At 36.6% G+C, this 25,896-nt stretch overlaps 2 protein-coding genes across 2 annotated transcripts; both read right to left on the bottom strand.

Moving 5' to 3' along the window:
• Positions 1-2,378: 2,378 nt before the first annotated feature.
• On the bottom strand, positions 2,379-8,179 carry LOC139128918 (uncharacterized). Its single transcript, XM_070694615.1, has 3 exons — positions 7,183-8,179; positions 6,077-6,158; positions 2,379-2,483 (listed from the first exon to the last, which is right to left on the bottom strand). The coding sequence occupies exons 1-3, from the start codon at positions 8,064-8,066 to the stop codon at positions 2,379-2,381; spliced, it is 1,071 nt and encodes a 356-aa protein (XP_070550716.1). The 5' UTR covers positions 8,067-8,179.
• Positions 8,180-12,753: 4,574 nt separating this feature from the next.
• Positions 12,754-14,534, bottom strand: LOC139128917 (uncharacterized). The gene is made up of 3 exons (XM_070694614.1): positions 14,284-14,534; positions 13,258-13,559; positions 12,754-12,766 (listed from the first exon to the last, which is right to left on the bottom strand). Exons 1-3 carry the CDS (start codon positions 14,353-14,355, stop codon positions 12,754-12,756), a joined length of 387 nt encoding a protein of 128 aa, XP_070550715.1. The 5' UTR covers positions 14,356-14,534.
• Between the last annotated feature and the right edge of the window lie 11,362 nt (positions 14,535-25,896).

Genomic DNA, 25,896 nt, shown 5'->3' with positions numbered 1-25,896 from the left:
GTTTGTACACATTATTAAGTCAACATATATTACACATTTTGCATGTTTAAATTTCATACCTGATTAGCTGTGATTTTCAAATGGAGAGGCTGAGACAAGATGTACGGGTTACTCCCACTTACTTGCATTGATTAATCGTATGTCTTAGTAAGTAGTATAGCACAAGTACGTGTATGGACTTTTGAGAAACAAGACAAGGCATGCCTATTAAATACTTAAATATTGTACAACTTACCCATAATGATGCCAACAGTTTTATAGTCTTCTTAAGATGTTGCTTTAAGCCATTTTCAAAATACTTGGCATGTATTTCCCGTAGAACAACATTAAAAAATTCTTTCCTTGGGCCACCTAAGTCCTGGCTTCCTGTAATTGGTAGCAGAATTATTGGTAAGTAACTTCATATAAAAAGCTGAGTGTAAAAAAAAGACATGTTTATTCATGAACAATTTATGACAGGTATACTTCTGTAATGCAATGTGCATTATATCAAGGAAAATGATCATATGACACTGCAATATGTGCATCAAAATTATGTAAATTAGGACTCAATCAGTGAGACTTAAGTGGACACTGTGGTTAATGGGCATGACTTAGGAAGACAGTACAAAGGCAAAGAAATGAATTCTTGTTATTTATCATATGTTGGACTTTATATGGAATAAACTATGGGGTCACCATGTAAACTTTGAAGATATATATGATGAAACAATAGAAAATTAAAGTTCGACACGGCATTGGCAGGGTCCAAGTAATCAAGTAGTAATGCCTAAAATTAGATATGAAGATAATAAATGATGTCTTATATTGCAAGGAAGGTATAAAATGAATAGTCCCTTACGGTGTCACACATCACCAAATACAAGTTCTTTACATGCTGTGAAGGCTAATGTGGAGTATTTCTCTTGATATGGCCCATATAGTACATTTCATTACATATGCAAATGACAATTAATTAACAACCACTACCCTCTGAATTGTTATCATATTATTGCACTCAGATGATCAAAGTTTGTGCAAAATCCAAAAGAATTTGATTCAGTAATGTTTGAAATATGGCCTACTTACTCAAATTCACTAAATTACAAATGAACAACTAATTAATAAGCGATGGCCACTTAACTATTATAATATTAATTCTAGAAGCGACAAAAGTATGTACAAAGTCCAAATAAATTTTGTTGAGTAATTATTGAGACATGGCCCGGAGGGACAACGCTAAACTCATATACCAGTATATATATATATATATATATATATATATATATATATATATATATATATATATATATATATATATATATATATATATATATATATTAGTTTGTAGGATATTACATACGTACCACTGCTGGTTCAAATAGTTTATTATATCTGCACAACGCAAAACGTTGTGCAGATATAATAAACTATTTGAACCAGCAGATTGGTACGTGTGTAATATCCTACAAACGAATATATCATAACCACGCCACCGACAACACTGGGGACAACCTGAAAAACCACAGTCGAACATATATATATATATATATATATATATATATATTATATATATATTATATATATATATATATGCAAATGACTAATTGACTAACAAGCCATGTTAACTTTTATCATACTATAGTGATATAGTGATGCCATTAGATGATTACAGTATGTGCAAAGTTCAACTAAATTTCGTTGAGTACTTCTTGTGATATGGACTAATTACGGAATATAATTAAATATGCAAATGAGCATTTAATTAGTAAACCACACCCACCAAAATCTAATCAGATCTAGAGCTTTTCATAACAATGCTACATACAAAATTAGATGACATTAGACTCAATGGTTCTAAAATTATGAGTGGAATAAATCCGTCCATGGAGAGACAGATGGACAGACAGACAGAAAGCCACACACACTCACACACATTGCGGCAACAAAGGACACCTTTGATACTTCCCGCCATGGTGGCCATAAATGAACAGACTGGTAGAAATTTTTTGTAGATGTGTATTAGTCTCATTACCTAGTGGTGTCCACGTAAATTTCAATGCATAGCAATATTTAGTAATAATTTACTAATGAACAGAATGAATTTTTCTTTTGTTGCAGAGATGTACTGTTCACAAACAGGGCAAAAATCATTGAAAAAATGACATAATGTTCTTGACAACTCTCACATAGAAAGCATGCAAGCTAATTACATACCTCTCCATAGAATTCCACCTCCAAAGTCAGTCTTGGATTGTCAATCAAACAAATCTCATCTAATGCTGTACTTAAGATCTTAGATCTGTTAACCATAATGAAATTTGTTTCACCTTGAACAAGAACAGCTGAATCTTCTATGTCTAATTTCCGGCCAGTAACCATTTTACTTTGAAAAATTTTCAAATTTCAACTGGATCTGATACACTGTTTGTGTTACAGTATTCATAAGTTGCAGTCACTACATCATCCACAGTCTCCTCATTTGGTAAACTGTCATCATTTGGCTAGACAAAAAGAAACATAACATTCATTACGTTAACAATTGAACATATGTATGTATTATATGTCAGTATACCGGTATATACATTAGTGTGTTTGACACCAAGTGTGTTTATTGAGCTTTTTAGTCTCCTGTACTGCTTGACATTTTTTAAATATAAATATGGTTGTGCATTAGTTACTTACAGGATATACACTTTTCTTATTTCATACATGTACATCAGGTTAAAAGCCCATGAGCTGCAACTTTTGACATCATTTTTATGATTTTATATTCAGATAAAAATAAGTTCATATACATATTCTTACTCGCAGATGTTTACTCAAGTGTGATTGATTATCCACAAAGTACGACAGCATTGGGAGATTTCAGTGAGACAAATGATAAATGGGTGTCACACCTAAATATGACAGCCTCTTCACAGCATGATCAACTGTGTAAAGGGTGCGTGTACACAACCCACTGTAAGGAAGGAAAAGAGATTCATTCCACTTTCACAAATAATTGTATGGCAAGATTTTGAAAATAGCGGGAATTTAAAATGAACAAGTCACCATCAATGACACAGTCCCCACTTGTTAAGCGGTACTTTGATTACAAGTCCTTGGAGAGGATGGAGTCCGGTTCATTAATTGGGTCTGTGATTAAAGATGAGTTGCATGGTGGTGACATCGTAAAACCAAGGTGGGCTGCCAGATGAATCATTTCTCGCCATATCAGCCAAATTACGAAAATTTATTAAATATGCAAATCAGCAGTTAACTGACATGATAATACAACTTATCTTTGCATGCCATTACGATACTGGAAGATCAACATCTCTACCAAGTTTCATCAAATTTGATGCAGTATTTCTGGACATAGCCCCTAATTAGGAAAGTTCATTAAATATGTAAATTAACAATTAATTTGAATGACACTAATAAATGTCTTCATTCAAATGTTAAAGCAATGTAAGCTCAACATCTGTACCAAGTTTCATGACATTTGATGAAGTATTTCTTGACGTATCAGCCTAATTATGAGTATTCATTAAATATGCAAATTGGCAATTAATTAACATGATACTACTACATATCTATGCTCACCATTACACCCCAAAAAATCAACAGCAGCTGTGCTAAATTTCATCAAATTTGATGCAGCATTTCTAGACATAGCACACTGATTATGAAAGTTCATCAAATATGCAAATAAGCAATTAATTGACATTCAGTATTACGGTACAGAGAAATCAACATCTGTACCATGCTTCATCAAATTTGATGCAGTGGTTCTGGAGATAGCCCACTAATTAGCAAAGTACATTAAATAAGCAAATTGGCAATTAATCCCCATAACAATGCTTAGTGTCTTTGTACACTAATATGAGACTGTGTGCTAAAGATCTGAACCAAGTTTCATCAAATTTACTGCTGTATTTCTAGACTTATCACCCTAATTACAAAAATTCATCAAATATGCAAATTAGTCATTAATTGGTGCAATACTGACTGTGTTCAATCAGAGCTGTGTGTGACAAATATCTTTACGGAGTTTCATCATATTTAGTGGTTGCTTTAGAAATAGAGGTCTTTTCAAGAAGTCATTTCAATGACATAGTCCCCGCTTTATTAATAAAATGTCTGTCACATGGCCATATTTAATCAGATCACAAAAAAAATCAATGTTCGTATGTATGACATAAGAAATACTCCTTGTACCAAGTTTGAATGAAATTGCTCCGGGCATCTCTGAGATATCTGTGGGAACGGACTGACCGACACACGGATGCACGCACGGACGCACAGACATGACCAAACCTAAAAGTCAATGTCCGTGGGGACTAAAAAAAAATCAGTCTGTTAAACTTCTTACCTAATCTGCCACAAGTGCAAGTTGTTGAGTCTCAGTTAATGACTACATCATTCAATTTATAGATACCAATGAACAGTATATCTTGAGGTTAGACAAATCTTGCAGAGTTGCAGCTGGTGGGCCTTTAACAGATGCAGACTTAGAAAAAACTATTGGAATGTGTACACTGAGACACCGAAAAATGTTCTCCCACACACATCTTAATCAATCAATCTATCAATCAACCTGCCTTACTGTTTCTGCATCAAAGAGGTTGGCAAAATAAATTTGAAGTCTTATATTGCACATGACAGCCATGCATTGACAAACTCCTTACAGTGGTGGTATATAAAGCCTACTTTTGTCTGTAATACCTTGTGTGTTTAATGGTTAAGTTTAACAACTTATTTCCAAACTATTTACTTTCAAAAATCTAATTTACAGGATAGATTGCTTCAACCTGCTACAGGAACTTTACACATCTTTTATGAAGGGACAAACTCACTCATTGTTTTCCCTTATTTCAGTAATTTGAATTTCCTATGAAATATTATTCATTTTGTCCCACTAACAGAAATATTCTCAATGACAAGTTGTTACAACTCAACTCTTATCCAGTACATGGCCACAACACATGAATTATAATAAAATACCATTTTGGTTCACACCAAAAATTCATCTACGTCAGGAATCATGCATTTGTGTCCATGGACAGGGTGTGAGATGAGCTGTGTCTAACATAGACTGAGCCCATTTCTGTGAAAAAACATAATTACTAAAATTTATATATTCAAAAAGAAACCGAAGCAATAGAAATAATGTCAAAAATGAGTGACTTTGTTCCTTAATGTCCTTTATTATCTTCTTTTTATAATACAGATCCAATCTTGTTTATTACTCAAAAATGTAACTGCTTCCTTGCAAAAGTATGAGATCTAAAGTGAAGAAAGTGAAACAAGGAATATGTTTATAAAATCAGGATTTCACACACAGTGAAACATTTTCACAGCAAAAAAAAAATTCTCCCCTATGACAGGCCCTACACAGGCCATGATATAGCCCGCGGTATAGGTCTGTGTTAGCAAAGACACCACAGGGTTTTACCAGGGGCTACAGAACATGTCTGTATCCAGTTCTAGCTGTGAGCTGTATGTATGGCTGTATACAATGCTGTGCACACAGTGCTGTGACAAGGTATGAAATCTCTGCCTCTTACAGCACCTGTATTACAGGACCGTATATGTACAGCACCTGTATTACAGGACCGTATATGTACTGTGAACACAGACCTGTGACAGGGTCTGATATTTTCACACGTGAAATCCTGCAAATCTTCAGACCCTGCATCAGGCCCTAGTTTGTAAATTCAATGGTACATACGCCGGTGTACAGGTCTGCATGGATACAGTCAGAAATTACAGCACTGTGTACAGTCCTTCACCACCAGGCCTAATTCAGGACTGTGCATACAGCCCTCAAATCTGAATTTATACAGATTCTGTAACAGAGGTTATTTTTCAGGACCTGATACAGGTACTAGTCAGCCCCTGTTGCACATAATGTACAGTGCAGGCTTGAGGGAAATGAATATTCACCATTCATAATGAGTCATTATCATTAAATGTAAATAAATAAACAATGCTCATTAACATACTTTGCATAAATAAATGCAACTTTGCCTCATTCTGCATTAGATGCTGTTACAGGCATGTACTGTAATCTGCCTTGGTTGTCTTGCTGTGTACACCAATAATTACTTACAGTGTTATCAGGATTTGAAGCAGCAGCAGACTGTTGGACATCCATGTTTGATATCATATTTGTGGTACCATTGGCAGTATCACTGCAGAAAGAAAAACATAGAACTAAAGAATTCCAAGAAATTCCGTCCTACAACCATGATAAATCAGCACACTGAATTATACATTGACTAATTGTAATTTCTGAGAAAACTGAATGGACAGACAGAATGACATACTGATACATGAATACAGACTCACGTCAGCTAGATCATCTTCCTAAAATACTTTCATTAGCATAATAAAGTATGGTAACTGATACCTAAATGTTGACCTGTCCACAGACAATACAATCATTGGTATGTACACAAAATAAAATCTCATTTACATCACTACTTGATCTGTTAGAATTGTTTATATCATATGAGATTATTAAATGGACAGGCCAACAATGTTATTAAGATTATAAGCCAAAAGTATAAAAAGCTCATTCAAGATTGTTAAGGCATAAAAACATTGAATGAAAATGAAAAAAACAATGGGATGTTTTGTTCAAGACAGTTAATCTCATTTGTTTACATAACCTTGAAATATCTTTGCATCTTTCTTTGCAGCTCAACTGCAAACTGTCATACAATGTGCAAATCTCATGTCAAGTCAATGTACATGTGATTCATTGACACTGCTGCAAAACATAAATGGTATGGACATGTAAGATTGTTGTCTGAATATTTGGCGGGTAAACCATACTCATTGCTCACAAAAACTGTCATCATCAGGTAATGAGGCCATTATTCACTCATTGCTGATTAGTTTGTATAAATTGGTGAAATTGCTGGACACTATTGTTATTTGCCATCAAGCTATAGTGTGTTACGCAAATATATGTACATATATAGATAGAAGTTTTCATAAAAATGGAAATTATTTCATTGTTCAAAATGTTTACAACGCAACAAATTTACATAATTTATATAGTTCACAAAGGGCAACCCATTGAGCTTGTGAGAGTGGAATTTGTCTACAAAATCACAAATATTATACAATTAGATACTTGTTGCATAAAGGATATAAACAACACAAAGTTGATAAGTGTACATTGCAAATCTTTTATAGCATTTTACTTACCTTGTGTTATCCACTGTATCAATAATGTTCAGATCTTCCTGTTCTTCAGTCCTGTCATAGGATACATCATCTTCATCTTCATCAGAGCGTGCTGTACAGGTCCACAGATGATCACGTAATTCACGAATATTAAATTCTTTGTTGCAGCCCATACATGTCTGAGTAATCAAAGTCTCGTCAGTCTCTGAACTGATAGGTTTCGTAGACAGGTTTTTCTGGATGGGTCTAATATATATCTTACTCTGAGAGCCTAAATTAGTTTTCAAATCAGGAACTGACCAATTGCATGTGATCACTTTTAATTGCTTAGCATATGCACAGTGAAGCAATTCTACACCCCCACAATCACGTAGTTGTGGAAATCCGGCATCGGACATCAAGGTGTCCATCAAGTCTCTACTTTTACACTCGCTGTCAAAAGTTAGTCGTTTCAGTCCCAACCCAGCTCGAGTTAGTATCTGTTTGATCTCAGAAGATGGGACGCTACTGGCGTTACGGTCAGCAAGACAGACAAACTGTCCAGTCCATGTCCTTTTACATTTCTTTGCACGATTTCCTCGATTTCGCCTGTGTTCGGCTGGATTCTGATGAGGCGAAAACAAAAATGATCGCTCCCTGCGGATGCGGCTTGTACTTGCAGTAAGACTGGCACTACCACTAGTAGTAGTACTGGTACCAGAGCCAGTTGTGTCATTGGGAGAATACTCACTTGATGCTTCCGGGCTACATAATTCTCTAAGTCTCACACGATCGCCTATGGTGGTGACTCCTAATCGAGTCAGCTCTCCATCGGTCAGGGACAATATAGTTGTACTTTCGATTTTTTGCTCCTGAAATCTGGGGAGCAAACTTGACAGATTCGCTCTTCTCAGTATGTCCTCCATTTTACTTTGTACTTCAATAGAAATTGAGCGCCCTCAACTACAAGAAAATAGCGCCCTCCTCATATCATAAAGAAGTAACATCACATCATAACGAAGAGTCACCATAACGTAATGGCTGGTGTCAGCATCGTAAAGATATAACACCACAGCGTAATGGCTTTTCTGGCATACATAATGAAATAACAACACAGTAAAATGACTAGTCTACATCATATAATTGCAGAACCTCATCACATAATGGCATTACCTCATCACACAATGGCATGTCCTCATCACATATCACAACCTCATCACATAAGGCTATAACCTCACCACATAATGGCATTACCTCATCACACAATGGCATAACCTCATCACATAACGGCATGTCCCTATCACATAATGGCATAACCTCGTCACATAAGGCTATAACGTCACCACATAATTGTATAACCTCATCACATAATGGCATTACCTCATCACACAATGGCACAACCTCATCACATATAGGCATGTCCACATCACATAATGGCATGTCATCATCACACAAGGCTATAACCTCACAACATAATTGTATAACCTCATCACATAATGCTATAACTACATAACATAATGTCATATCTGCATCATGTAATGTTTAATTAAGGTGACATATAGTTATCATACATTATAAGACAGCTATGGCTTTCCATACAGAGGGACTGTCCATGGAGGGGTAGATTAAATATTAGGGAGAGCCAACAGAGCTGTTCGGGATTAAAGGGTTAGTCAACGCCTATCGGCAACGATCTTTCTGTTTGCTGGTTTGAGTGGGCGAGTGAAGCAAATATTGTCATCAGTCGTTTGGACATTTTTGCTAAACATGCGATTTGAATAAAGTCTGTTGGCCTGCCAGGGGGGAAGAATAGCGGAATTCGCCGAAGGCGAAATTATGCAGTGGTTAGATGGCAGTGGGCAACTATTCTTATCGGGTAGGAAGATGGGAATCTATGTAACGCGAAGATTGCAGGGTAGGCGTTTTCCTTATTAGGAGAAAATATTTGAAACTCTCCGGAAAAAGTTGCAAACTGCCTTCACTCCGTCCTTGTCCTCGAAAGATAATTATAACCATATATATTACAACATTTCCCGGTTTAATTTATTGGAATCGCTTGGCTACCCCTATTGTGCAACAGTCTTGTTATTATGTTTTACTTATCCTGTTATTGGGCCTCGACTGTTCGATACAGTAAAAGTAGAATAAATGAATAAAGTTGAATACTGTCAACGAGTAACTCTTTAGTACTACTCAGACACCCATGTGTCTGTATAACGACGCCACTGAATTTTGATCAATTTCAACAGATATTTCCTGTACGATATTCAACTTTGCTCCAATATCTAAAGTCGATGAAAACGCCACCATATGTGCGATTGGAAACTAAATTCGCCCCTCGCGGCTTTATCCATAATTCCCAAATAGTCTAGACAGACGCAGTGGTGTTTAGAGCTTCGTACATGGTCTCGATTTGTCTCATCCTCATTGCAATATCCTGCATCAACATGGCAGTTACTCATCAGAACCTCAGTCAAGGTAGTTCACGCGCTCAGGGGACAGATATTCGGTCGCCAAAATTTTTACGATTCTTTTCTGATCTACCATTTGTGGGGCTCATTTTAAAAAGTCTTGCTAACTGGAAAATGGTCACCCTTAATTTCCAAAAAATATGAAGTTTTTAATTTTTCACCCAGATTTAACGTGAGGATAGTGGCCATTTTTAATTTAAAAGATCGGTTAATCTTTGGCAATTTGTTTCTCTATTATCAATCTCTGCATGGTTACCTCTGATTTTGATTTTGGATTTTGAAAGAGTACGGCTGAAAGATTCCTTGGGGAAAGTTTGAGGATCAGTTTAAGTTATTCACTTTCTAGGCTCACAGTACCTAAAACAGGAACTTCCAGGACCGTAGACGCACAATAGGGGGATTACTGATGACGCAGCCATTTGCCCACACTCGGCGGGAGTTTTGAATTCTCATAGTATCGCTTTGACCGTATGATTAATATGAATAATCATGATGGGCACTTTCGTGACATGCAAAGAGAGGTCAAATGGTTGTACAGGGAACACATTTTGAGACAATTATCCGTTCTCCAACAAAAAATATCTAACATATTTCAGTTTATTTTCGACTCAAGTTTACTCGCTTTATATTCACAGACATCTTATGCAAGATTCAATGACAATACACGCCTGAAGCATCGCAAAATCATTGGATTCTGTGATCAAACACGGTACATCTGATCAGTAGCGTGACTTTTTTACATTTGCATAGATTTACGATAATCTGCTTTAATAGGCGAAGTTCCTGTTTAAGAAAAAGGACTACTATCATTACACCATTTTTTTTTCTATCGGTATTTTCACTTGTGAACTCGTTTTGGCTAACTGAGAGGTACTAGGAATCTTCAAGTATTGACTGCACGAGACATTCAGAGTTCATTGGTTCTACATAGACCTTATTTCTCGGTAGACAAGCTTGACAGGTTCATAGACCTTATTTCCCAGCAGAAAACTTGACAGGTGCCATCGCTTGACATAATATGCTTCTCCAATTGTCTAAATGTCTTGGGTTACTCGTCGATCGTCTACACTGCCTTCGTAACACTACTCATTAAAGTCGGTTGCGCTGATACTCGTATGCGTACAGCATGGTCAGTCTGCTAAGAATCTCCGTTCGCCATCCTGAATAAATTCCAGGCACAGTCGGACCGAACGGCAGTCAACTGGGAATTGCGCAGAACTATTTATATCTTACTTTTCGGGCACTTTCCCTAAATACTAATATTGCCGGTTGCAATTTGACATTTTTATGGTACTTATCAAGTACCTTGTAAATAATTTAATAGGGCTGTCGTGTTTTCAAAACGACTGTCCTCAAATAATTCCGGTATGAGATGTTGGTCTACAAAACATATTTTTCCGGCTGGAAATGAATATTGCAGGTTGCGCCTAACAAAATGAAAGTTATGTAACAAGGATCTTGATACTCCTATATCTAAATAATCGTGAAACTGAATTATTTTTTCATCTATAATTACGTTTATACTCCGAGTTAGTATAGTGTTCTGTACAATCCTCAAGCATACAGGGTCATTGTACCAATAACCTTTCGGAGACTTTATTCAATACAGATAAATGGGCGTCAAAGCAGATGTAAGATTAGAGGAAGATATATATGATACAGATATTTTAGGTTTACTCAGGTTAGATGATACTGAATGTCCAAGGTATAGAAGTGAAAGAATCAGATCTTACTAACGTCAAATTTTCCATTTCCCCATTATTTTATTTCCAATGAAGAAGTTACCAACACATCAAAAAACTTTGTGACACGCACCAAAACGAGACCATGAGTCATTCTAATGAAAGATATTCCCTTTACTGTTTGACAGTGCAATACATTACCTCGTTCTCGCCTCTGCGAACTTAAACAAATGTTTTAATCAAACTCAAACTGAACGTTGCAGTTCCGTGCCCCCTTCCTTCGATTTAGTAATTCTCCCGATGGAAATGTTACATAATTATATCGTCAGTCATATAAGACTTTTTGAATAAACAATACATGATATGTCACCTGTTGTACTGCAGGGGACAGTAATAAACTATTCTATTGATAATATGTTGTCCTATTTTTTCCAAGAAAACAGAAACTTATTTTAATGATTTTCTTTTAGAATGTTGAAGTGCAAAGTACAAACTCTTTAAGTACAATAAAGTGTGTACAATACACAATGCCATGCACAGTAAGTGAGGTTATCGACAATTCCGCTTGATTTTGCCTACAGACGTAGTTTACTAAAAGCTAATTCAGTTTGAAACATAATTTAATTTCGAGATTATTTGTCAAAAATATGCTTCGAAATTGTTGATTATGTTTGGTCAAGAGCTCATTGAATAAGAAGCCGATGTTTATAGGTGCTAAAAATTGTACACTTTAGAAGTTAAAGTTATCAGTTAATGAGATGGCCTCGTCATATCACCTGTTAGACATGCAAATGTCCTACATCATGATCATTCAAAAGAAAATAAATACTCTTTCTTTTGCCAGCACAGATACAACTTATTCCCTTACTTTCCCTGAAAATGTTTGTGAATGGATGTCAAAAATATCTGTTGACAGAATTACGAAATTGCTATCTGCTCCATGGAAAAGGGGTTGATCTCCTGGTTATTCAAAATGGGAAATAAGAAAATTATGATTATAAGAAAATGTCAGAATTTTGAAATACGGATCGAGCTGTACTGTGTACAGAAGAAATTTGCTTCAGTCAAAGGAGTGATCTCAGTGTTTACAGATCAAGGAGAATTGTGGGTAAGGTCACTTACTGTGCCATATAGATAAATGGTTCTAGTCCTGCCTGACAGTCTTTTGTCAATGCCTACATCGGACAAAGAACATGTCATACAATCTGAATTTACTGGCAAATCCACGTCATTTGCGTGTAGAGCTAGAGAAACCAAAAGAAAACCGACCCAAAACAAGGAGAAAAACATCAAACGTTACAGGAGCCTTAAAGGATTAACACTGTCTGGTCTCGACTCTGAAACGTAAGTAATAAATTTGACTCTCTTCTAATACCATACAATAACATGCATTAAATTACTACACAATTATGTCTCCATGGATAATAGATTGTGTGGATTTCCTGAAATAGATAATCCCTTCATGGTGGGCAACTGAAAATGAATCAGAATGACCGCGTGTTATACCTACTTATCAAAACAAGACTTTTGAAAATGAAAATGCTGTACGCAACGGAGTGGTGTTTAGTATGTATTGACTTTAGCGGTTTGCTTTATGTGTCTTAAGGAATTATGGATTGATTTTCTGAAAAGAACTAGAGTCGAGATCGAGATTGATTCAAGGCTCTTCTCTCAGTGTCTACATGAGTATGCAGTACCAAGGGTAAGAGTAGGGGTTCTCTGTATTCATATTGCTGCACATTACAGAATTAAATTGTATTGCATCGAATATTAATCAGTAGATCGTAGTAACTTCGGAAACAGTTCCCAGCATTTAAAATGTTGTAAATAATAGACTTCTGGCGAATTGATATGATTGTTATGTGAACTACACATGTATATGATATCTATCAAAATAAGAAAAATAAGTCGAGCGAAGGGAAAGATTGGGGACAGGGTATTCTGGTGAAAGAACTTTTACTAACCTTTTAGGCACTGCGTAGGAGTCTCCTACCTCATTGAAATCCGCAGCCATGGAACCATCCGCCTTCATCAAATCATCAGTTTTGTCCCCGTTGTTGTTACCGAGGAGACCGCAGGTGTTTCCTGTCAGGCTAGAATTGTGACGGCATTCAATGGCCACCTTGCTGTGATGTGAAGTGTACTTTAGCTGCCAGTCACCTTCCTGGGGCCAAACGTAGTGCACGCCCTCTTCAATTCTCTCGTATGTCATGCCAGCTTCGCCGGTGTCTCTATGAACATCAGAGGTCACTACCTCACTATCAATCTGTCCAATCAGAAAGTAGAGATTGTGTAAGTTTCAAAATCGGCAGCAACATTGAGGGCGTATTAGAAATTCTACTTTGTCGAAAGCGAAAAATTCTCAGTTTAAGCAACGGTCGGAAATTACTAGCTGAAAATGTGGCGGGGGAAATATTTGATTCTGCTGTTGATTTTAAATTCCACCTCGCTTTCCATGGCTTTCATACCCCGAGGTTTCGAGCGCAATGCTTTGCTGACAAAGAGGAATGTTCCTTAGTGGATCAACGGAAAAGTCTTTTTTCAGCGGATTGAAAGAAGATTGTCATTGCGTTATTTAGGCCTTTAAGCACATGGAGAATATATCGCTTTTAAATTTTGAACATTACATAGCCTGAAAATCTATACAAATCGAAGCATGATATATGAAAGGACGTATAAACGTACTCACGGTTATGTTTATACGAAACTGAATATAAAGCGATATCTCTCTGTAAATTAGCAAAGCTAGTGAGAGAGGCTTGTTAAATTCAACATTGTGACCAATGTAACCAAAGTGATAGACCCTATTTGAAACCTAAACCCAGTTATCAAGCCACTTTCAGGGATTACACAACTTGTAGATTACGTTCTATAAATTTTCTTATCTGATAGATTTATTGTGTCATTGATGTGTATCAGCCTTGTGTTTACTTTCGTCATCTCTTGAGAGTTTCGATGGTAGTAGGATGCGAAGCAGCTCAACAACTTACAGTGACAGTGTTCTTGTGGTTGATGGTCAACTCATGGCCCTTATGTTGACCGCGGGTTTTGATGATCACCATGTCGACACGACGTGCACTAGTTTTGGGCACGGCACCATGTTTTGCAAATATCTCAAAGGTGGCCGTTTTATTGTAGCAGTCTTTGGCGAGCAAGTATGTGCAGTCTCCGTTGTAGTTGAATCGGATCCCGTCGAAGGTTTTATAGTGGGGATCCCCATAGCCAGAACCATAATCGCAATGACATTCTAGAGAAAGGAAAGGAGACATGACTTGTAACGAAGCCGGCTATAAGCAGTGACTTTTACATTTCTTTTGAAACTTTTTGCCTTTGATACGAAGCTTTTAAATAAGATACGTGCACATTGGTTGAGTTTTGATCGTGTTAAGGTGTGACCTTCTCGCTGTGGTAACGTATGCACTTCACTAATCTACAGGTTAATGCTGGAAGTTTGGTCAGTATATCATACTTGTTATAAGGTCATTTTATATAAAATGACTTTCTGTGCTTTAGTCTTATCCTGAAATATGATCTCGATTTTTCATTTGTGTTTGACGTCAAATAATGTATAATTGTTTGCAACGGCACCCAAAAACATATCGGTCTTTAAAAAGTCATTCCTCGTGTACAGTAAACGCGGCTATGAGATGCTAAAGGCGATGTTTAGATTTAGTGTTATATGTATTTACTGAAAAACGACATTCATTCACTGTTAATCAACACAATGTACGCTATCCGACCTCTTGGCCTTTAAATTATCCCGGCCTACGATAAGACAGGTTGCAGCTTAAGCTATTCTGATCATTTCTTACGTGACAATTTTATTGATGAGACTTTGACTGAGGATGATTCGTCTGCATTGTACACGTGAATAATAGTTAGGTAGTCTAAACACTCCCACGGTTCGGTAGGAAAGGCAGTGTGAAGGACACGCCGCCATAGCGTTCCTTTACAGCCTGGACAACCCTGTGTGGCCTTGGCAGCGGGTCGGAAGGGCCCGGAGCGTCCACGTATTCGAATATCCAAAAATCCGCATGACCTCCCGCAAATTCGGCAGCATCATCAGTTGCTTCAATCCATAGTTCTCCACATACGTAGGATACTCTACAATCAAACCCGTTTCTGAAACAAGGAATAGCAAAAATAACTTAGTCCCTGGCTATTAATTGTCTTTCATTGTATATGGGTACTCCGCATGAAGAGAAGACATATGCTAAGGAAACAATAAATAAATTAAAAACACTAGCAGCCGACTTTAAGACAATACAGAGTTAGAAAGAGCAGCAAGCCAAGAGGTCTTCTTGAGAACAAAGCTGGTCATGTGACCATCTGAGAAAGCGCGATTTAAACACGGCTCCAAAGAGCTAATACGTAAATTTATATAGTCTGATGGGAAGCAAAATTTGTTCGCTGTTAATCAAAGGATAGGCCAACACTCTGCTGTTCCCGGCGAATGACGTTAATATAGGTAAGGTAAGCTTTGAGGTTATAGAGGTAAACTTTGTCACTGTAAATAAATCACCCCTAGCAGAACGGATCAAGAGTAAAAACGTTCTTGGTTGTTTCAATAGACGTATACCATTTAGGACATAAGTTTTTGTCCTAAACCCCAGAGTTGCTCATGTTGATTGGTAGGTCTTATGTCCCTATGTGACATCTGCGTTCATTCATTGGCTGCCTATTATTATTATTAGGTTTTATTTCAGACAAATAATTAAAAATCGTCCATAGTTAAAAAAGTACAGAAAAGAAGCACACAGTAACAATACACAAAGTGAAAGACACAGCATTGAAATCTGACACTAAAAAAACAAAACAAAAAAACCAATAAAAATTCAGCGGTGGAGCAAACTTTGCCAATGCCATTGTAGACCAGAATAAAACATGTCAGATTTACATAACACTTTTAAAAGCTCGTTTTCACAATGCTGAAGTCGACAAACAAAGCTATAAACAGCTTTTCTCCTCAAGACGGAGAAATTATTCATACTATGAGTGACAAACGAATTTGTAATACTAGCCATTCGTGGGAAGCTCAATAGCCTTCGAAGTACATTGTTATGACAAACATGAATGCTACGAATTGAGGGAGACTTATATTTACAGCATAATTGTACACCATAAATATTATTGCAAAAAGCATTAAAAAGCCGCAATTTAACAGCTTGGCTACACCTGCTAAATTTTCGTAAGAGCAAATTTGAACGACCGCACAATGCCCTTCGTTGAGAGGCAATATCATCATCATCTTTAAGATCGTAAGTAAAAATATGGCCAAGGTAAGTAAATTTAGAGACAAAGTCTATTGCGTGCCCTCTAAGCATGACCGAAGGAATATTACTCAGTTTGTTGACCGAGGTAAAGCTCTTGCACTTGGTCTTTAATACATTGTATACAATATCATGATCAACATGGCATAGAGCTCACACACAAGCCTTTAATTGAAGGTGCAAGCAGACACATATCATCAGCGTATGACAAGTTATTTAAAACAACTCCTCCAACTTCACAGCCGACACCACAACTAGTAAAAGAGTGATTAAGGTCATCAATATAAACATTACAGAGAAGTGGTGACATGATTCCCCCTTGACAGACCCCATTTGTAATTGTAAATAAGGATGATATTGATTTCCCCCAGCGAATGCAAAAACGTTGAGATGCGTACCAAAAATGTTATAGTCGTACAATGTAAAGCGGAACATGTCTGTCAATTAATTTTTTCAAAAGTGTCCCATGTTTCACCCTGTCAAAGGCCTTTTCGGCGTCAAGAAAACAAACGAATACTGAGCTGCCATTAAGTTTATAATATCTTATGGTTTCCTTTAAAAGGAAAATACATATGTCTGTACCACGGATTATCTTGAAACCAAACTGATTGTCTGATGTTGTGAGATAGTTTTCACACCTATCGAGAAGAGCCCGTTCAAGAACCTTAGAAAACACACTTGTCAAAGCGATTGGGCGGTAATTATTTTTGTGCGACAGATCAGCGGTTTTGTCTTTAACAAGCGGAATAATAACAACATTTCATTCGCCAGAAATTAAAAAGAATTCCTCCGTTGAAGGTATCGTGTTCTTTTTCAAAGTCTCAAGTTTATTCGGGAAACGTGCGGAATCTAGCAGGGTTGTTTCTGATTGCCCGGAGTTTTTTCAAAGTAACTTCGAACAGGTGCACAACAGGCGCATGAATTGCCCTCCACAGCTAATGTCTTGTAATCTTTGTTTCGCATCGAACGTATCACAAGCAGATTTACCTTGCTCATTTCGATGATAAATGTACACCAACATTGGATCTGTAGACGATTGCGAAATAATCATCAATAGACGTGACTGTCGGAACAAACTAATGAGCTAGTCTAATTAAAGATGCTGACTACGTTATACATGTACATGGATCATCTGGAATCAATGATGCAGTCCTTTATTGTCAATTCGGAATTAAGGGGGCATGAACTGTAACTTTTGACTATTTTTTCAGTATTTTAGTTCTGTAAATCTACTATAGTTTCTCATCCTAATACCTGTGCTGTGCTAATTTAAAGTGTCCATTACTCTGCTTGTCAACACACCCAGTACATGTGCAATGACCATTGTTATTGTTGATAAATGATTCTTGTCCGGACTTGAATACAGTATTCAACAATAATACCTGATTATATCCATTTAGACTGAATCGACAAGGTATGCACTTGGTATTTATTTCATCATAGCCCAGGGATTAACAGCAGAAACTGGGGTTAACACAGAGAAAAATACTGAAAAAAAGCCTAAATGGGACAGCTAATGGAGCTTTCCAAATACACAATCCGATGGCAAGCATTTTGTTTTACAAATGAACCTGTAGCTGAAGAGTGTACTCCAAAGTTGTATATTTTTCATTTGGTAAGGAGCAGCATAATTTTACTGACAGAAATATTTACAGCTAATAAGACCAATATTTCCACGTGTCACATGTCCACGTGTCAGGGGAATGCAGAAAACTTTGATGCCGGAGCTTCCTGACAATGAGATTAAGTGCAATGAAGGACTGGTGCAAAGACAAATTTTTCATCAAAAACGTTGCGCCTACGCTCTAGTTGTCTGGAAATGATTGGCAAGGCACGCAGATGCGTCACAGTAATAAGCACATGGCAAAACGAAACGAGAATCACTCAAAAGTGAGGCAGGGACAAGAACATAAGGCGGCCAATGAATGAACTGGATTCGGAACCGTAAATATTAATGAGACTTGAGGACATATAGGCAGCCAATGAATGGACGCAGATGTGACATAGGGACAAAAGACCTACCAATCAACGTGGGCGACGCTGGGGTTTAGGACACAAACTTATGACGTATAACATTTAGGACATAAATTTGTGTCCTAAACCCAATTTGTGTCCTAAACACAATTTGACCACAAATAAACCTTGATGGTCAGCGCGTAGTCCGTTATTTCTATAATTATTCTCTGATGAAGTCAAGAATACAATTCAGGGTCAACTTGCAAATTTTGGTAGTGGAGAAACAAATTACCAAGCATTTTAATGGCCTCTATCGCTGTGTTAACTCTATAGGGAAAATAAATTTCGATTTTCGAAATACTTAAACGCTTAACAAGTTTCGTATTCGGAGAGCTTTACTAGATGTGAACTGAATGTGCTTACGTTTTTTTACAACAGGTTCATTAATAGTAGTACGCTTCACAGGACAATCAGATATCTGTTAAATCACTATATATAGCAGGTTTCATGGACTTTCGCACAGTACACTCAGAGTTAAATCACCAGTTACGAAACTTTATTTATTATGCAATAAGCTGTTTATTAAGTTGACACTGCACAATGCTTCACGGGCAAATTAAATATCTATCAGATCAATATTTGAAACACGTTTCATTAAATTTAATGCTGTAATTTTAGAGTGATATCACTAATTACGAAGTCCATTTAATATGCAAATGAACCGTTAACTAACTTGATGTAGTTCAATATAAATGAACCCTTAATTAACTTCACACTACTAAATGCTTTGCAATACAGTTAGATATCTGTAGGATAAGTAGCTACACCATATTTCTTCAAATTCGGTGCATTTATTTCGGAGTTATATAACTAATCACAAAACTTCATAAAATATTAACTTTACACTTCTCAATGCATCTCAATACAATTAAATATCTATCAGATCAACATCTGTGGCACATGTCATTAAATTTAACGCTGTGATTTTAGAGTAATGTCACTAAATTCTATGTGAATTAAATATGCAAATGAACCCTTAATTAACTTGACACTGCTCAATGTTTCATAGCACAATTAGATATTTATCAGATAAATATCTGTAGCAGGTTTCACCAAATTTGGTGCCATATTTTCACAGTTATATACCTAATTACAAATTTCATTAAATATGTAAACGAATCCTCAATTAACTTCACTCCAGTAATCGCTTTACAACACAGTCACATATCTGTCGCTTCAGTATGTGCAGCACATGTCATATATGTTGGTGCAGTTATTTCGGAGTTTTATGACTAATTACGAAATTTCATAAAATATGCATATGAGCTATTTATTAACTTGATACTGCCCCATCGCTTTTCAGTACGATTAGATATTTATCAGATCAATATCTGTAGCAGGTGTCACCGAATTGGATGCCGTAATTTCAGAGTTATATTCCTTAATACGAAGTTCATTAAATATGAAAATGAACCCTTAACTTCACACTACTAAATGCTTTACACCACAGTTAGATATATGTGGGATCATTATCTGCAGCAGATTTCATTAAATTTTTATATACGACTAGTTACAAAACTTTATAAAATATGCAAATGAACTATGTCTTATGACTTGACATTGCCTAGTGCTTTTCAGTACGATTGGCCAATATGTTCCCCTAATTTACTAGCCATTTCGGGAATGTAAATATAGATACTAAACGGTACTAGAATTACTTAACTTGTCTCTTGGCACTCCGGGTCTGTGGAATTGCAAATATATTTTTCCGATATTTATCGGCGATTTGGAACACTAAATATCGATACTAGACGAATCACGTTACTAGTCAAGAATGACCGGACTTGTGCCTTATCACGCCGGGTCTGTGAAATCACCGATATATACCAAATATTATCGAAATTTTGGAGCCTAAAATCCATATTTAACGATACAACAATGGCTTTGCTCGTGTTTTGGCACGCAGGGTATCTGAAATCGTCCGACTTCCTCAAACTGACTCTTACAAAACGATATCCAATTGTCGAATCACAGGTATCTATCCGCTCTTTATTGGAGAATATACCACCTTCAATTGTAGATTCAGCCAAGCCCGACTTTGCTTTAACTTTCTGTCTCTTTGACACATATTTTCGATATATATATATATATATATATATATATATATATATATATATATATATATATATATATATATATATATAATATATATATATATATATATATATATATATATATATATATATATATATACACACACCAAAATGTATACAATGTGCCCTCCCGGTTATCACCATAATGGCTTTATGGCAACCTCTGAACTTGGGCACAGAGAGTACGGTATATATATATATATATATATATATATATATATATATATATATATATATATATATATATATATATATATATATATATATATATATATATATATATATATATATCGGATGAGCAAACAGAGTTGTTCAAGATGACAGATCATAATATAAAGCTTGGCCACTATTGATGAGTACTTCTATAGAAGTACTCAATTGATGAGTACTTCTATAGAAGTACAATCATCACCTTCTTCAAATTATATTGAATGCAGCGTTTTCTCTGCATATTTTTTGAAAGGGGCAATTTCTGCACCATTCATCATCAGGGGACAGACTTGACATTTTAGGGGTAGTAACTTTTGATGTTGCTTTTGCCTTCCTAGGATGCGCATGCCCGATTTCATTACGATCGTCACCTGGTTCCGTTGCGGCGTCAATGTCGCATGCAGCATTCGCACCCGACATCGTGATGTTTGTCAACTTGTGATATGCTCGGCTGCTCTCTATTTTCTGTAAAGTTGTGGCCCTCAAGTTTCCCATAATTCGGGGTTTAAATCCATGAAAATATGCACCGATCCCCTTGCGTCGATCAAACGATTGTGTTGCATTGCGATACGCGTGCCTAAAGCTTGAATTTCCCCACACTCCATCATTGATAAACACACTTCGCAACACTATGCGTCGGTTCATCCTTATATATTGGTATATGTGAAAACCTTTGCTTTCTGTGTATTGTGTGCGATTTCTGCCATGTCAGTAACTGTCAGTAACTGTCAGGGCAGATGATGCAAAATTTGCACAGTCGCGCTGTCAAGAGGAGACCCTCGGAATGTAGTGAACTGTCTTCTAGAAACAAATAACATTTCGACTTGCTCACCACAATTTTCAGCTGGTTGTCCAATGTCACACACACCATATAGATCAGGACCTGTATTGAAACACCAAGGCTGGTGAAAATTGTCAGGGTTACGACAGTAGTTATGTTCTCCAAGGCCACCGTATGGAAATTTCTCTTGATTGATTCGTTGCCATTGCGCATTCGGATCTGTCCATTTTAGACATGTAAACCCATCAGCAGTCACCGAAACATTGCCACGATAATCGGATCCGTCATTTGCATGATAGCATTCATGATCAACGGCTGATAAAAACAAAAAAACATTAACCATATTAATTTACTGATGAAAATGTAATTAATCTGATGGCAGCTTACAGTTTAGTTCAGTAATATAACTCAAAAATATTGTTGGGATGTTCAGATTAGACGTCATGACGATGCAATATATTCTTCAAACCCCTCCGACTAGGGGTGGGGGAGTTATGAAAATTTGTATTTTTTGAGATGTTTTCAATCGGAAAGCTTGGAAATTCAAACTCGTCGTCGGTGCACATATATCGATGATCGATGGGAACGCTTAATTTGAACAATTGACACACTCAAGGGTAATTTTAATACGATTATATTTGAAAAGCTGATCGAAAAAATTGATATTAGTCGCAGTTTATTGCTGATTTTTAACGAGATCCAAACAGTGTGAAGTAGCGTCAGGGTTCAGTTATTATAGATGGGTTGGGCGGTAAGGTCTACCTGCACCTTCTTCAAAATACCAAAACACAGTGGACCCTGACCACTCGAACAACATTTCATGAACCCTTAGAGGATAATACAACATTGACGACTCCCGCTATTTCCAGAGGAAATGTTGATATTATGAAATATACCTCTAACTTCAATACAGCAAGATACTAGATTTGTCAAATCGCCGGTAAATTTCCAATATTTCACTACCTTACAGATCTGGCAGCGCACGACTCTGCTTTTTCCAACTCAAATTCCGATGCTAGACGATTCTACAGTTGTCTAATCTCCGACTGATATTGGAGTTGTCATATTCGGGTAGATATCCGATATATATATATATATATATATATATATATATTATATATATATATATATATATATATATATATATATATATATATATATATATATATATATATATATATATATATATATATATATAATACGGAGATTTCACCACCTTGTAGGTCTGGCCAAACCAATCTAATGTCGATATTGTATATAGCGGTAAATATCCAATGTCATATAGAAGTGCAATGTCGCTTTGTCCTCTGCATAGCAGTTTCGTGAAGGTTATGAGAAATTTCATGAGCAGTAGTTCTAAATACGGGGATAGTACAGACGCAAGTATAGCAATTAGTACAGGTCAACCTAATTGCGTCTGTATTGGAATTGAAATGGGACGATCCAATATTTTCAATGTATACCAAACACGATTGAAACTAATTTCGGAGAATTAGATCCTTCAATTGCTCAAATATTTCAAAACTGTTAGATGCCTTATAACTGAAAGCTGCAATATAACAAATTACCAATAAAAACAAAAAAAAAGAAAGCAGGTGAGCTTACATATGGAGATTAAGCCCACATTACTGCACTTTTCTATCATCGCAAATTAGTTTAAATCATGTTACCATAAAACAGTCTGAACAATTAACTCTGATTTTCAGCTATAATGTTTGCAATGAAGGGGCTTGATTGCACAAAATCACAAAAACCATGAACGACGTATTAACCCTACGTCATGATATGCATTAAGTAGTGCAGTTGGAAACAGACGGCGCACCTGTGACTGTTCAATACTTTCCTTTTAAGCCGACGACAGCATCATAAAAATGACTTGGCAACTATGGAATAAAAACCGCGAGGCACTAACAGAGGAATAATTTCCTCACGTTTTTATCATGATTCTTGAACCATGAATATCCTTCAAATGCCGTTTCAGTAAATTACGCGACATTTCGGTCGTATTTGAAAATTAAGGGTTTAAATCTCCGCTCTTGCAAACAAATGACACACAAATGTGTAAATATAGTATAAATATAAATGATGTATCTTATCTTGAAGTTTCTTCTGCAAAGGAAAAATCCAGCATTATAACAAAGAGAAAATTTGATTATAACACACCACAATAATATCAAGCGATCAGTCAGAAAATGAGTAATAATTGGGTCACGTGATCGTTGCTAAGTGCGATTGTGTATGATCACATCCTTGTACTTACCAAACTATTGTTACAAAATACTGATCATATTCACTTTCTCGTGTTTGCATAGCCATTTCCAAGGTTAAAATAAATAATCTGCCTCAGTCGTTTTGCCGGAGGCCTGGGGGAAAAGATACGATGAAACTGCGAAACGAGTGTTTGCGTTCGCGTTGACCAACACTCTGCGCATTTCGCAAAAACTCTCACCGACGCTGAAGTTAAAAAGATGAAATGCAGTGCAATGTTCTCTCACGATAAGTACAGGAATGCAATATGATTTGGAAAAGAGGCTAAGGTAAAGCGTCGTGTAAATTTTCTCCTGCTGTAGTAAATGCGAACCGGCGTTAGGGCCGTCAGTCAAAAATAGAATCGCAATCTTGCTCGTTGTATCACTGTGTATGCCATTGATGCAATGTACACATCAAGGAACACACTGTCAAGTTCCGATGTACTCTTGCAGTCCTTCAACCAAGCATGAGACTAGGGTTTACATATGAATGAGCGTATTTCCACAAAGATAGCTGTAAAATTCAGCGTCAACGATCGCCCATTACCTAATGCTGAGAACAAACGACCTTCATTTACACGAATGTAATGTTTTCTCCCGATTTTGACGAATGTAAGTAAATATTTCATCGGCAAAATCATGTATCTCTGAGTATCGAGAATTGTAACCTTCAGAGGTAAAAACAAATCATCGAAGATTGCTACAGATAACGACAACGGTCTTTGCCCATTTACACAACGTCTACGTTATGGGAAAAGTGTGTTGCCTGGATCGGTAAAATACCATTAATATGTATAGTTAGTTATTAATTTTAAATCGCTTTCTTCAACACCAGCATACTTTGATAAGTAAGGATTCTTTTTGTGCTTTCTTTTCAATATTACATTTAAGCTTCAGTTAATTAACAGCTACAAATTACAAGAAAACTATTCGTTAGACTTACTTTGACTTTGTACACTTCTCCGCTCTTGGTGCGTCTTGAAGTTTCTGGACTGTAAACGAAATTAGACTTTTAACCCTTCTAACGAAAATTTACGATAACTTTGTTCTGTATCTTTGATAAATAATCTCCTACAGAACAATGTCAAAATGGAAGCTTGTGACAGTGAATGTCGTATGTGACTGATACGTAGAATAGGTATGTAAAGCAATGGCAATCAGTCGGAATAATGTCGACCTTCTTGAAATTGTGAGAGTCTAAGTCTCACTTAGAATGGCCTGGTTTGCTAGCGTTGTAGTCTTCGCTAGAGGGCGGTCTCGTTTGGCAGAGGTACTACTATACGGACTAGCATAAACTCCTGTTAAAACGAACCTTCGTCACACGAAAATATTGCAAAAACATAAATTAAATGTACAAGGGCAAGGACAACCACCACGGGTAATATTAACATAAAGTGGGTAATTTTGAGAGAGAGAGAGAGAGAGAGAGAGAGAGAGAGAGAGAGAGAGAGAGAGAATTCGCAACACCTTATATTGGATGTAACTCGTACTGTCATCTTCAAGAATGTGTATGCTAGCTGCTTAATTTGGTTGTCTGCTGAAAATTCAGCAATTCATTGCGACATTTTTGGCAAATAGTAGCTGTTTTTAAGCATTGTTAGGACGCAGTTATGGCGTATGCTGTGACGGCAACCATCAGTGACTAGGGGCCGGCGAAAACTGCAGACCAATGTGCCGGACAAACGTTTAGTATTTCCGTTCCATAATGATATCCCTCAAGCAACAATTGTCGTGGGAGGCTTGAAACGGGGGTTGTAAATTGCATGCCTTTATAAATGTATTTATTGTTGGAACGGCATGTCTTGTTTGAGCGTGTCCTTTTCCTGAACTAGTCCCGGCAATGAGTGGGCGATAGTGTGTAACATATTTTCAAGATTATGCATGCTTTCGAAACGATTATGTTGTATGGCAAAGTTGGTTACTTTAATGATGGGTTGGCTGCCATGAACCACATTTTGGAGTCGATAACATAACATACAATCAG

The sequence above is a fragment of the Ptychodera flava genome, unplaced genomic scaffold (assembly GCF_041260155.1).
Source record: "Ptychodera flava strain L36383 unplaced genomic scaffold, AS_Pfla_20210202 Scaffold_78__1_contigs__length_561843_pilon, whole genome shotgun sequence".
In the NCBI taxonomy this organism is placed as follows: domain Eukaryota; kingdom Metazoa; phylum Hemichordata; class Enteropneusta; family Ptychoderidae; genus Ptychodera; species Ptychodera flava.
The sequence above is the reverse complement of the archived record's forward strand: the minus strand, read 5'-3'. Positions and strand labels throughout refer to the sequence as shown.